Source organism: Eschrichtius robustus, chromosome 1 (assembly GCF_028021215.1).
Source record: "Eschrichtius robustus isolate mEscRob2 chromosome 1, mEscRob2.pri, whole genome shotgun sequence".
Lineage (NCBI taxonomy): Eukaryota > Metazoa > Chordata > Mammalia > Artiodactyla > Eschrichtiidae > Eschrichtius > Eschrichtius robustus.
Window position 1 is genome coordinate 165246585 of NC_090824.1, and position 12129 is coordinate 165258713.

The 12129-nt window shown below is 38.1% G+C and overlaps 1 protein-coding gene across 10 annotated transcripts in view; it reads left to right on the forward strand.

Annotated features, from left to right (window-relative positions):
• ADAMTSL3 (ADAMTS like 3) overlaps positions 1-12129 on the forward strand; it is a 365276-nt gene that overhangs the window by 146287 nt on the left and 206860 nt on the right. For all 10 annotated transcript variants that reach the window (XR_011075723.1, XM_068558758.1, XM_068558696.1 and 7 more), the window contains one exon: positions 5177-5413. Coding sequence is in view for 9 of the 10 variants with exons in the window: in XM_068558758.1 (XP_068414859.1) it covers positions 5177-5413 (237 nt within the window). In the remaining variant the exon portion in view is untranslated. The remainder of the gene's footprint in view (positions 1-5176; positions 5414-12129) is intronic.

Genomic DNA, 12129 nt, shown 5'->3' on the forward strand with positions numbered 1-12129 from the left:
AAAACCCATAAAGTATATTTAATAAATAAGTGTTGTCTTGAACTTGACTAATATGAAGAAATGCTTCTCAGGGAAAGGAAAGCAGATGGATGTTTGGCAGCCAAGCTTCCTAAATGTCAACTAAACTTTAGACACAGGAATCCCTAGATTGTCTTGAGCCAGGGCATGCAACCCATCTGAACCAGACTAGACAGACTTAGTGTTGACAGTGGAAGAATGCCATGTAAATGAAAGCATTTAATGTAAGCAGTCAATGTCCCCCAAGATTACTAGAAAGCAGTATCATATAATGGAATGCTTGTTTCTTTGGGAATCAGTCTTGGCTCTGTCATACTCTAGTTGTATGCCTTTGGGCTAGCGACTGAAGACTTTTTGTATCACAGTTTTCTCCATTTATACAAACGAGGGTAATGATAATCCTGACCTACCCCGCTCAAAGGGTGGTAGTGAAGAGAGAATGTCAGTAATATTTCCTGGTAAACTAGAAAGCATGGGCTAGATATACGGCTGTCTTGATCAGGGATCATCATGTGTAAGGAACAGAAACCCACTCAAATTAGCTCAAGCAAAATGGGATTCACAGGATGGATGAGTGGATATTTAGCGGAATTTAGGAATAAGCACATCTTGAGGGCCTGGACCCGGGAATCAGAAAGTGAAGCCCAGGTTACTTACTCCTTCAGCTGAAACCCATGTTTTATTATCTGACCTTTCATGTCTAATTCGTTGCTCTTTGCTGTGGGAACTGGCTCACTTTGCTTCAGCATGCATCACATGTAAGAAATGGCTAGCCCAGCCCAGATTGATGTGAGTTTTCAGCTCCAGCTCTTTTGTTGCAATTCTGAATTCCTGGGAAATATTGACCTGGTGTGGACCAGATGTTTGCCTCTGATAATCAGCTGTGGCCAAGGAGGCTAGGTCACACATACAAACATGGCCACCCTTTCAGCAAGGGCTCAGTTTAGGCTGGCTTCTGTTAATTAACCATAGTTGATTTTGTGAAACTTCTTTGGTTTGAGGGGTTTAAGACATTCAAGAGTCAGACAGCTAGCACTTTTATTTCCTCAAGTGTGCTTAAGATGCTAAGTGAGCCTAATGCAAGGGAAGTTGTTTTTACCCTGCTCTCTTATACTCTCTGGGTTTCAAAGAGTCAGATACAGAAGAAATTGACCCTGATTGAGGAAAGAGGAGGTGATATAATTTTGTCACTGATGATCTTCTCTATGGCTAGATGGAAGACGTCCTCATTCCAAGACAGAAATGTCATCCAGGTTTAATCTTCTGCAGTTTGATACTTTCTTCCATAGGTGTGACCTAGGTTAAGGGTTAATTTTGTGAAAACAAAGAAAAATGTGGATGTAATAGAAGATTTTGGAATGATTCACAGCAAAGTAATACAACTAATTTCAGGGGAAAATCTGCTAATTATATTTTACTTATTCCCTACCTACTTCCAAAAAGGATTTTAGGCACTTTATCAAGGCCCAAAGCATAAACACAGTAAAATACAAAAATTAAGTAGTAAAAAGGGGATAAATAGAAGAAATTATATTTTAAAATTCTGGCTGATAATTTGTTAATAACTATTTGCAGAAAAATAAAGTTAGATTTCTACCTCACCCCAAAGATCAAAATACATTCCAAATGTAATAAAGAGTTAAACATAATTGCTAAACTATGAAGGAACTAGAAAAATACATTTAAGTATTTATCTGTTTTCAGGGCAGGGAGGGAAAAGCATATCTCATTAGTAAAGAAAGAAACCTTAAAAGGAAATATGAATAGAGCTGACTACATAAAAATTCAAAACTTCTTGACTTCACAAAGCACCAAAAACAAGATTAAATGGGGAAAATATTTCTAATACAAATGACAAAGAGTCGATAACTTCACTATGAAATTTAATAGCTTTATCTGTTAAAAATAATAAAAACACAGGGCTTCCCTGGTGGCGCAGTGGTTGAGAATCTGCCTGCTAATGCAGGGGACACGGGTTCGTGCCCTGGTCTGGGAAGATCCCACATGCCGCGGAGCAACTAGGCCCGTGAGCCACAACTACTGAGCCTGCGCGTCTGGAGCCTGTGCTCCGCAACAAGAGAGGCCACGATAGTGAGAGGCCCGCGCACCGCGATGAAGATTGGCCCCCGCTTGCTGCAACTAGAGAAAGCTCTAGCACAGAAACGAAGACCCAACATAGCAATCAATCAATCAATAAATAAATCTTAAAAAAAAAAAAAAATAATAATAATAATAAAAACACAAACATTCCAATAGATAAATGAAGGACAGAAAACAAGAAATTTTTGAAGAATTAATACAAAAAGCAAATATACATGAAAAGATATTAAACCTAAATAATAAGAAGGAAATACAAATTAAAATGTTGTAATTCTATGAAACACTTATGATTGGAAAAAATTTTAGAAAATTATAATATCCAAACTGAGAGGAGGTACTGAGAAAAGGGAACTTATATGGCCTGATGATAATAATACGACCTTCCTGGAGGGCAATGTGGTAATATTTTGAAAAGCTCATGAAACACACTCTTTTTCTCAGAAATTTCATTTCCAGAAATTTGTCCTTGGGAAATAATCAAAAATTTGTGCAAAGATTTATGTATAAGAATCTTTGTTATTTATTCTCTTTTTGAATAGAAACTATTCCCAAAGTTTTTACAATGAACATTTATTTCTTTTGCAATAAGAAAAAAAATAATATATTGCCTTTCTGTATCTATTTTCTTTAATTGGGAAGTTTGTATACAATGAATTCATTCCCATTAATTGGGAAGTTTGTGCTCAAGTTTTTTTTGTTTTGTTTTGTTTTGTTTTTGTTTTTTTTTTAATTGAACATTTTATTTGAGATAATTGTAGATATACATACAGTTGTAAGAAATAATACATAGACGTCCCATGTTGCCTTTACCCAGTTTCCCACAATGGTAAGATTTTGCAAAACTATAGTACAGTATCAGGACCAGGATATTGATATTGACATAGGCAAGATAAAGAATAACTCCATCACCACAAGAATCTCTCATTTCCTTTTATAGCCACACCCACTTTCCTCCAGCTTCACCCCATCCTTAGTCCTTGGCAACCACTAATCTGTTCTTCATTTCTATAATTTAATCACTTCAAGAACATTGTATAGATGTAATCATGTGAGTAAGTTTGGGGGATTGGCATTTTTCACTCAGCTTAAGTGTCTGGAAATTCATCAGGTGATATCATATATATTTATATCTATATTTTTGCATACTAAAATGTAAACAATGTCTTTAATATTGAGTGAACCTTTGTATTTTATAAATGTATTTGATATGTTTATAGCAAAAAATGCTCTATAAATTTTAATAGAACTGTGTGTAGAGTTGCATACCGAATATTTTATTTTCTTATTTTTAAAATAAATTTATTTATTTATTTGTTTTTATTTTTGGCTGTGTTGGGTCTTCATTGCTGCGTGCGGGCTTTCTCTAGTTGCGGCGAGTGGGGGCTACTCTTCATTGTGGTTCGCGGGCTTCTCATTGTCATGGCTTCTCTTGTTGCAGAGCACAGGCTCTAGGCTCGTGGGCTTCAGTAGTTGTGGCTTGTGGGCTCTAGAGCACAGGCTCAGTAGATGTGGCACACGGGCTTAGCTGCTCCGCAGCATGTGGGATCTTCCTGGACCAGGACTTGAACCTGTGTCTCCTGCAATGGCAGGTGAATTCTTAACCACTGTGCCACCAGGGAAGCCCTGACTATTTTAAATAACCTTTACGCTGAATTGTCTTATTGTTTTGCTTTGTTTGTTGCTGAGCTTTTAGAATTAATTGGCTTATTTGGAAAAATAAATGAAAAACAATTATTAGTATAATATAATCTAAAACAAGTGTCTTCTAATAATTTTAAGCTAACATTATTGTACTTTGGGGGTGATTTGTCCTTCTGGGGAAACTTGTAAAAATAATAATCTCCCTTATCTAAAGTTTCAAAAGTACTTTACCCCTGTGTCTATTTGCAGCCCCCTGTTAAGTAGGCATTATTTCTTGTTCATCACTTTCTAGTTTGGATTTAACTAGCTTTGAAGTCATTATTAGGTACTGCTGAATGGCCATTACAGCTTTTTGGAGTTGCTTCTCAATTTTTATTCTCTATGCCTAACTTACAAGGACTCGTTCCTCTTGTTGTTGTTGTTTTTTTTATTGGAGTATATTTGCTTTAAAATGTTGTGTTAGTTTCTGCCGTAGGACAAAGTGACTCAGCTATATGTATACATATATCCCTTCCCTCTTAAGCCTCCCTCCCACCCCACCCCCTATCCCACCCCTCTAGGTCATCACAGTGTGCTCAGTTTTGAAGAGTAAAGTAACATTTTTATCATCTAGCATCTTGCTTTGTAAATATCTGATGAAATTGATTAGTAATTAAATAAAAAGACCCTTGAGTCATCAAGACTTATACAAACACTTTGTCCTATTATTATGAGAGCTCCTTGGGGTATTAACTTGGGATTTATTTGCTTTTGTTGTAGACAGAATTTGAAAAAGCTACATTATCTCTTTCCATTCTAGAGCCCATTGAAGGCAGGCACTGGGTACCAGTAAAGAGGGATGGCTGGGGGTCTGAAAACAAGAGAGGAAATGTGATGAACTAAATAACAATGACAAAAGCAATGAAACAAACCCAAGTCCCCACAGAGCACAGCAGTTTGGGGCCAGTTAATAACAATCCTTTACGTTGAAATGGCTCCTAAAGGCATGGAAGATAATTAATATTTCCTATGAAGACCTTAGGTCACCTGGAAAAATCAAAAACATTCCATTTTCCCTTGTCTCAAAAAGAAGGAGGTTGTGTAATGCATTTGAAATTTATATTCAGTATGGTTAAAATAGAGCAAATTTTGGCATTTAAGTATGGTAAGTTTTAATTAACTGGAGAAAACAACCTGGGTGGAAAAATAATCAGAATAAATGAGGTGATCCCCTCCTTTATCACAGAGGTACCAGTAGAATTCCACACTACAGACTCTGTTTTGAAGGAAGGAAAAAAAAACAAGTGAAGGAATGAAGTGACTTCTGGGAGAGAAGCAATTGGGGTCTGCTCTCATGGGACTCGGGTACACTTGTTCAGCCTTCTGCTGGCCCATCTCACTGGGTGACGTGCATGTGGCCCTTTTTCTCTGCCCCCAGGACTGCCCTCCGGATGCGGAGGACTTCAGAGCCCAGCAGTGTTCAGCCTACAATGATGTCCAGTATCAGGGGCGTTATTATGAGTGGCTTCCAGAGTACAATGATCCTGCTGTCCCCTGTGCGCTCAAGTGTCACGCACAGGGACAGAACTTGGTAGTGGAGCTGGCACCCAAGGTCTTGGATGGAACTCGTTGCAATGCTGACTCCTTGGACATGTGTATCAGCGGCATCTGTCAGGTAAGCCACACCTACTTCCTGTACCCCTGGTTCAAGGATGTGCCACGACCACTGTCAATAATCTTTTTCTTCTGCACTTTTTTTCACGCAGATGAAATATTGTCTTTGATCATTTTAATGTAAAAATTTTTTAGGGAGTATTACTCACCTGTAGCTTATGTCTTACTTATTTAAAATAGTGTAAATTTTGCCCCTGTAGAATCAAAAGATTGCAATATGTGACTTGTGGTTTTTCTAGATCAGTGGTTCTCCAACTTGAAAGTGCATCGGAGTCACGTGAAGGACTTGTTAAAACACAGTGTTCTGGGCCCCAGTGCCAGAGTGTCTGATCCAGTCGGTCTGGGGTAGGGCCTGAAAATGTGCATTTCTAACACGTTCCCAGGAGATGCTGATGTTCCTGGCCCAGGGACCCCACTTTGAGAATCATTGCTTTGGAAGGATAATACTGATAGGTTCTCTGACCTTTCTTATTAAAACTAATTCATTGTTTTGGGTCTTTGGGAGCAATGACATATATTAATTAATTAGCATGAATGTGTTCCAGCAGACTTTTCAGAGTGGACTTTGGAGAGCTGCAGTGAGTGTGTCTGAGGTATAATCCCCCACGGCTTGTAATGGGTCTGAGGATTCAGGGGGCTATGACAGGTTGCTGAGACAGTATGGGGATAGTAGGGAAAGGTTAGGATTCCACCCCATTCCTTTGATCACTGGAAAAAAAATTGTAAACATAATGAATGCCTAGTATTCCATCTACCCTATTATGTTCATAACAAAAATGGTAGTAACAATAGCAAATGAACCTAACCATCTACTAAGTGTCAGACACTGCCAGGCATCTCTGACTTCATACGCTTAGACGAACCGTGGTCTTGTTCCTCAGACTAGTTTCTCCTTTCTACATCTTTTCATCTGGAAAATGGCCCCCAGTTGCTCACCACAAAACCCTGGAGTCATTCTTGATTCTTCTCTTTCAATCCACACATCTAATCCATTGTCAAGTCCTGTCAGTTCTACCTCCAAAGCCTCTTTTGAATCCACCATTTCTATCTCCACTGATTTCCTTCCTAGTCTAAGCCCCGCGTTAGCTCTGACCTAAACTACAATAGCCTCCTGTCCTGATCTCCCAGCTTCCAACACTGTCCCCATTTGATTCGTTCTCTACACAGCAGCCAAAGAGATTGCCTGAAAGCCTAAATCAGAGTTTTTCACTCCTCCCACCAAAATCCCTAAATGGCTTGTCGTTGCATTGATGATGACATTCAGGATCCTTGCTTACCTTTCCAGGCTCTTCCTGAACTCTTCTCTCCCCTTCCCCACCTTTTTAAAAAAGGACTTAAAATTTTTTAGGTTCAGAGCAAAATTGAGTGGAAGGTACTGATGTTTCCCATATACCCCCTGCCCGCACACATGCAGAGCCTCCACCATTTTCAACACTCCCCCACCAGAGTGGTACCTTTATTACAATTGATGAACCTACATTGACGCATCATAGTCACCCAAAGTCCACAGTTTCCATTAGGGTCCACTCTTGGAGTTGGATATTCCATGGGTTTGGACAAAAGTATAATGACATGTATCTGTCATTTTCACTCCCCTAAAAATCCTCTGTGCTCTGCCTACTCATCCCTCCCACTCTTAACCCCTGGTAACCACTGATCTTTTAACTTCCTCCATAGTTTTGTCTTTTCCAGAATGCCATATAGTTGGAATCATACAGTGTAGGCTTTTCAGATTGGCTTCTTTCACTTAGTAATATGCATCTAAATTTTCTCTATGTCTTTGTATCACTTGATAGCTCATTTCTTTTTACTGCTGAATAATATTCCATTGTCAGGATGTGCCACATTTTACTTATTCATTCACCTACTGAAAGACATCTTGGTTGCTTCCAAGTTTCGGCAATTATGAATAAAGCTGCTATAAACGTCATGTGCAGGTTTTTGTATGGATGCAACTTTTCAATACATTTGGGTAAATACCAAGGAGTGTGATTGCTGTATCATGGTAAGAGTATGTTTATTTTTGTAAGAGAGTCTCAAACTGTCTTCCAAAGTGACTGCATTTTGCACTCCTACCAGCAATGAGTAAGAGTTACTGTTGTTCCACATCACCCCCAGCATTTGGTAGTGTCATTGTTCCAGATTTTGGTCATTTTAATAGGTGTGTAGGGGTATCATATTGTTGTTTTAATTTGCAATTCCCTAATGACATGTAATGTTGAGCATCTTTTCACATGCTTATTTATCACCTATATATCTTCTTTGATGTGGTGTCTGTTCAGGTCTTTTGCCCATTTTTTGATTGGGTTGCTTATTTTCTTATTGTTTAGAGTTATTTATATATGTTGGATAACCGTCCTTTATCAGATGTGTGTTTTGCAAATATTTTCTCCCAGTGTGACTCGTCTTCTTGTTCTCTTGACAGTGTCTTTTACAGACCAGAGGCTTTTTATTTTATTTCATTTTCATTTAGTTTTTTAAGATTTTTTTTTTGATGTGGACCATTTTTAAAGTCTTTATTAAATTTGTTACAATATTACTTCTGTTTCATGTTTGGGTTTTTTGGCTGTGAGGCGTGTGAGGTCTTAGCTCCCCGAACCCGTGGGGATCGAACCCGCACCCCCTGCATTAGAAGGCGAAGTCTTAACCACTGGACCACCAGGGAAGTCCTGAGGCTTTTGATTTTAATGAAGTCCAGCTTATCAGTAATTTCTTCCAGTGATCATGCTTTAGGTGTTATATCTAAAAAGTCATCACCATAGCCAAGGTCACCTAGGTTTTCTTCTAGGTTACCTTCTAGGAGTTTTATAGTTTTGTTTTTACATTTAGGTCTATGATCCATTTTGAGTTAGTTTTTGTGAAGGATGTAAGTCTGTGTCTAGATTCATTTTTTTGCATGTGGATGTGCACTTGTTCTAGCACCATTCATTGAAGAGACTATCTTTTTTTTCCATTGTATTGCCTTTGCTCCTTTGTCAAAGATCATTTGATTGTATTCATGTCAGTTGATTTCTGTGCTCTCTATTCCGTTCCATTGATCTATTTGTCTATTCTTTTTCCAATACCATACCATCTTGATTACTTTGGCTTTATTCGTAAGCCTTGAAGTTGGGCAGTGTTAGTCCTCTGACACTGTTCTTCTCCTTCAGTATTGTGTTGACTGTTCTGGGTCTTTTCCCTCTTTGTGTAAACTTTAGAATCAGTTTATTAATATCCACAAAATAACTTTCTGGAATCAAGTTGGAAAGAGCTAACATCTTGATAATATTGAATCTTCCTATCCACAAAAAAGGAATATCTCTCCATTTATTTAGTTCTTCTTCAATTTTTTCCACCTGCTGGATCTATCCATTTCTGATAGAGGGGTGTTGAAGTCTCCAACTATAATAGTGGATTCATCTACTTTTCCTTGCAGTTCTGTGGGTTTTTGCCTCGTGTATTTTGGCATTCCATTGTTAGGCATATACACATTAAGAACTGTTATGTTGTCTTGGAGTATTGACACCTTTATCATTACATAAATGCCCTTGATAACTCCCCTTGCTCTGAAGTCTGCTCTGTCTGAAATTAACATACCTACCCCTGCTTTATTTTTATTAATGTTAGCATACTGTGTCTTTCTCCATCCCTTTACTTTTAATTTATAGATGCTTTTATATTTAAAGTGGGTTTCTTCAGACAACAGATAGTTGGATCTTGTTTTTTGATCTACTGTGACATTCTCTGTCTTTTTAATTGCTACATTTAGACTCACTGCCATACCCCAGTACCCTGACAATGTCTGGCTCCATCAATAGGTCCTCACTTAAAAACTGGTTGAATAAATGAGTCTTGTCTACTTGCAAATGCAGAGGCTTTTCATAACTCTTGGTCTTTCTTTCATTTCTCTCTCAGCCTCCAATCCTGAATTTTCTAGTTCAAGCTTGATATCCATTCTGGGAGATTCCACAAATTCCTCCAATACACCCTCGGAATTCGTCCAATCCCGCCCCCACCTTCTCAAATGAACTAGTATTGTTCTTCCCAGATGCACTAGTTATTCTAACTGCTATTTCTATTCATTTCTGCTTATGACACCACAGTTCTCAGTGTTACCTTCCTGAATTCATATTGTAGTCACCAAGTGTATTTGCTTGCATGTCCTCTATCCCGGTACCGCTATCAAATCTCTCACATTTTACTCTTCTTTCCTCTCTCACTTTCACCTTTCTACCCCAAGACTAAACTAGTCAGTCTCCCTTGGTAGCCTAACCAATCTCTCTTCCTTTCTTTCCTAGTCTTAAACCATCTTATTTGATGTTTGCTGTTGCTTAATCTTCTCTAAGGTCAGAGTTTACTACTTCATTTTTCTATCTCATATGCTGTCAATGGTTTCCCTTTGTAACCACCAGTTAACTTTTGAGCTCTTCCACTAAATGATAATAATAGCTATTATTTGTCAGTAGAATTATGCTTTTTTGTTTTCCAAGTTTTTGACAATGAGTGTGTATTGCTTTTATAATGAAAAATAATTGTTATTAACAAACAATTTAATCTGGGCTAAAGAAGAGCAATGTGATCAAGGTAATGTTTTGACACTGAGGTTTTGAAAAGTTGAGTAGAAGTTACATATACCAAGATGAGGAAGAGAATCCCAAGCAGAAGGAATAGCGCTGGTGAAGAGATGTGATAGTAGGTGTGTTTAAGCATCTTTGACTCATTCTGTAGAGCTGAGGTGAAAAATACCTGTGGGATAATGCTTGAAATTGAGGCAACAGATGTATGTGGAAACCAATCATGAACTTATTCTGAAAGTTATAAGAGGAGAGGAGCCACTGAAGAATTTTATAAGAAATAGCTGAGTTGGGATTGTTTTTAGAAAGATCACTCAAGTGGCAATGTGGCAGATTATTTGGGGAAGACAGGGTTGGAGCAGATAATAATTGGTCAAGTTGGGATAACAAGAGCTTAAAGTAAGGTGAATGTAGGGTGACTGAGAAGGAGAGACAAATTCTACAGATTAAAGAAACAGATCTTTTAGGGCTGGATGTTTGATTGGATGTGGGAAGAGAGAGAGAGAAGTTGAGAATGATGTCTGGATTTCTGACATAATAACTAAGTAGATGATGAGGCCCTTCACCAAGACAGAAAATACTGAGTGAGGACCAAGTGTGTGGGGAAAAGATGATGAGCCTGATGTACCCGTGGATATCCAAGTTGATACACGAATCTAGAGCTTAGGAGAGAATTCTAGACGGGGAATATAGATCTGGGGGTCATCCCATGGTTAAAGCTAATGTATGTCCTTAGGGACTGAATGAGAAGGGCAGATTCCCAAGGACAGAGTTCAGGCCCCATCATTTCAGGGGCAAGCATTGGAAGAGGTGCACATGATGGAGACTACACAAAACAATCTTCTGTGTAATAGAAAACTGGGAAAAAAACAAGATATGGGTGAGTGAGTGTTTAAGAAGGAAGTTTGCAGTGCCAAATACTTCAGAGAAGTCAAGAGGGAAAAGAATTGAAATATGCCTGCTTCATTTGGACCAAACAGAGATCATTGGTGACCTCAGCTTAAGCAGTCTCAGTGACATGGTTGGAGTGAACACTGCTTGGTGCAGGATGTATTAGTTTCCTATGACTGCTTACTGTCTCTGAGCCTTGGTCTCTTCAGTCTGTATAAAGGAGATGTTACTCTCCTTATAGGCCCTATTTTAAATTTGTTCTTTCATTAATCAACTATACTCCAATATAAAATAAAAAGTTAAAAAAAAAGAAATGGTATGGATATTGACTCTTTATCTTATGAGGTGTGGAAGCCTCAAGAACCTGTTACATTGATAATTACAGAATTGCCTGCAAAAATAAAAAGTATTCTCAAATAAGAAGGATAATCTGAAAGGATGAAAAGTTACCCGTAGAGTACAGTTCATCGTCCTCATTACCAAACTGTTGATGGTCTAATATTGCCCAGTTTTGCTGAACATGTAAACCCAGCTCATCACTGAGACACTGTCTTGTGGCCTTTCTTTTAAGGCTCTCAATGCAGCAGGAAGGGTCTTAGGACAAGAGAGGCAGACATGAACTAAAGGTACCACTGGGAAGAAAGTAATTTTGAATCATGCTGAAAACTCACTTGTAGCCTATAAACCATTAAACAAAGTTATGATAAATATAGACACAAAAATCCTCAACAAAATACTAGCAAACGAGAATCCAACAACACATTAAAAGGATCATACACCATGATCAAGTGGAATTTATCCCAGGGATGCAAGGATTCTTCAATATACACAAATCAATCAATGTGATACACCATATTAACAAACTGAAGAATAAAAACCAAACGATCATCTCAGTAGATGCAGAAAAAGCTTTTGACAAAATTCAACACCCATTTATGATAAAAACTCTCCAGAAAGTGGGCATAGAGGGAACCTACCTCGACATAATAAAGGCCATATACAACAAACCCACAGCAAAACATCATTCTTAATGGTGAAAAACTGAAAGCATTTCCTCTAAGATCAGGAACAAGACAAGGAGGTCCTCTCTAGCCACTCTCATTCAACAGTTTTGGAAGTCCTAGCCACGGCAATCACAGAAGAAAAAGAAATAAAAGGAATACAAATTGGAAAAGAAGAAGTAAAACAGTCACTGTTTGCAGATGACATGATACTATACATAGAAAATCGTAAAGTTGCCACCAGAAAACTACTAGAGCTAATCAATGAATTT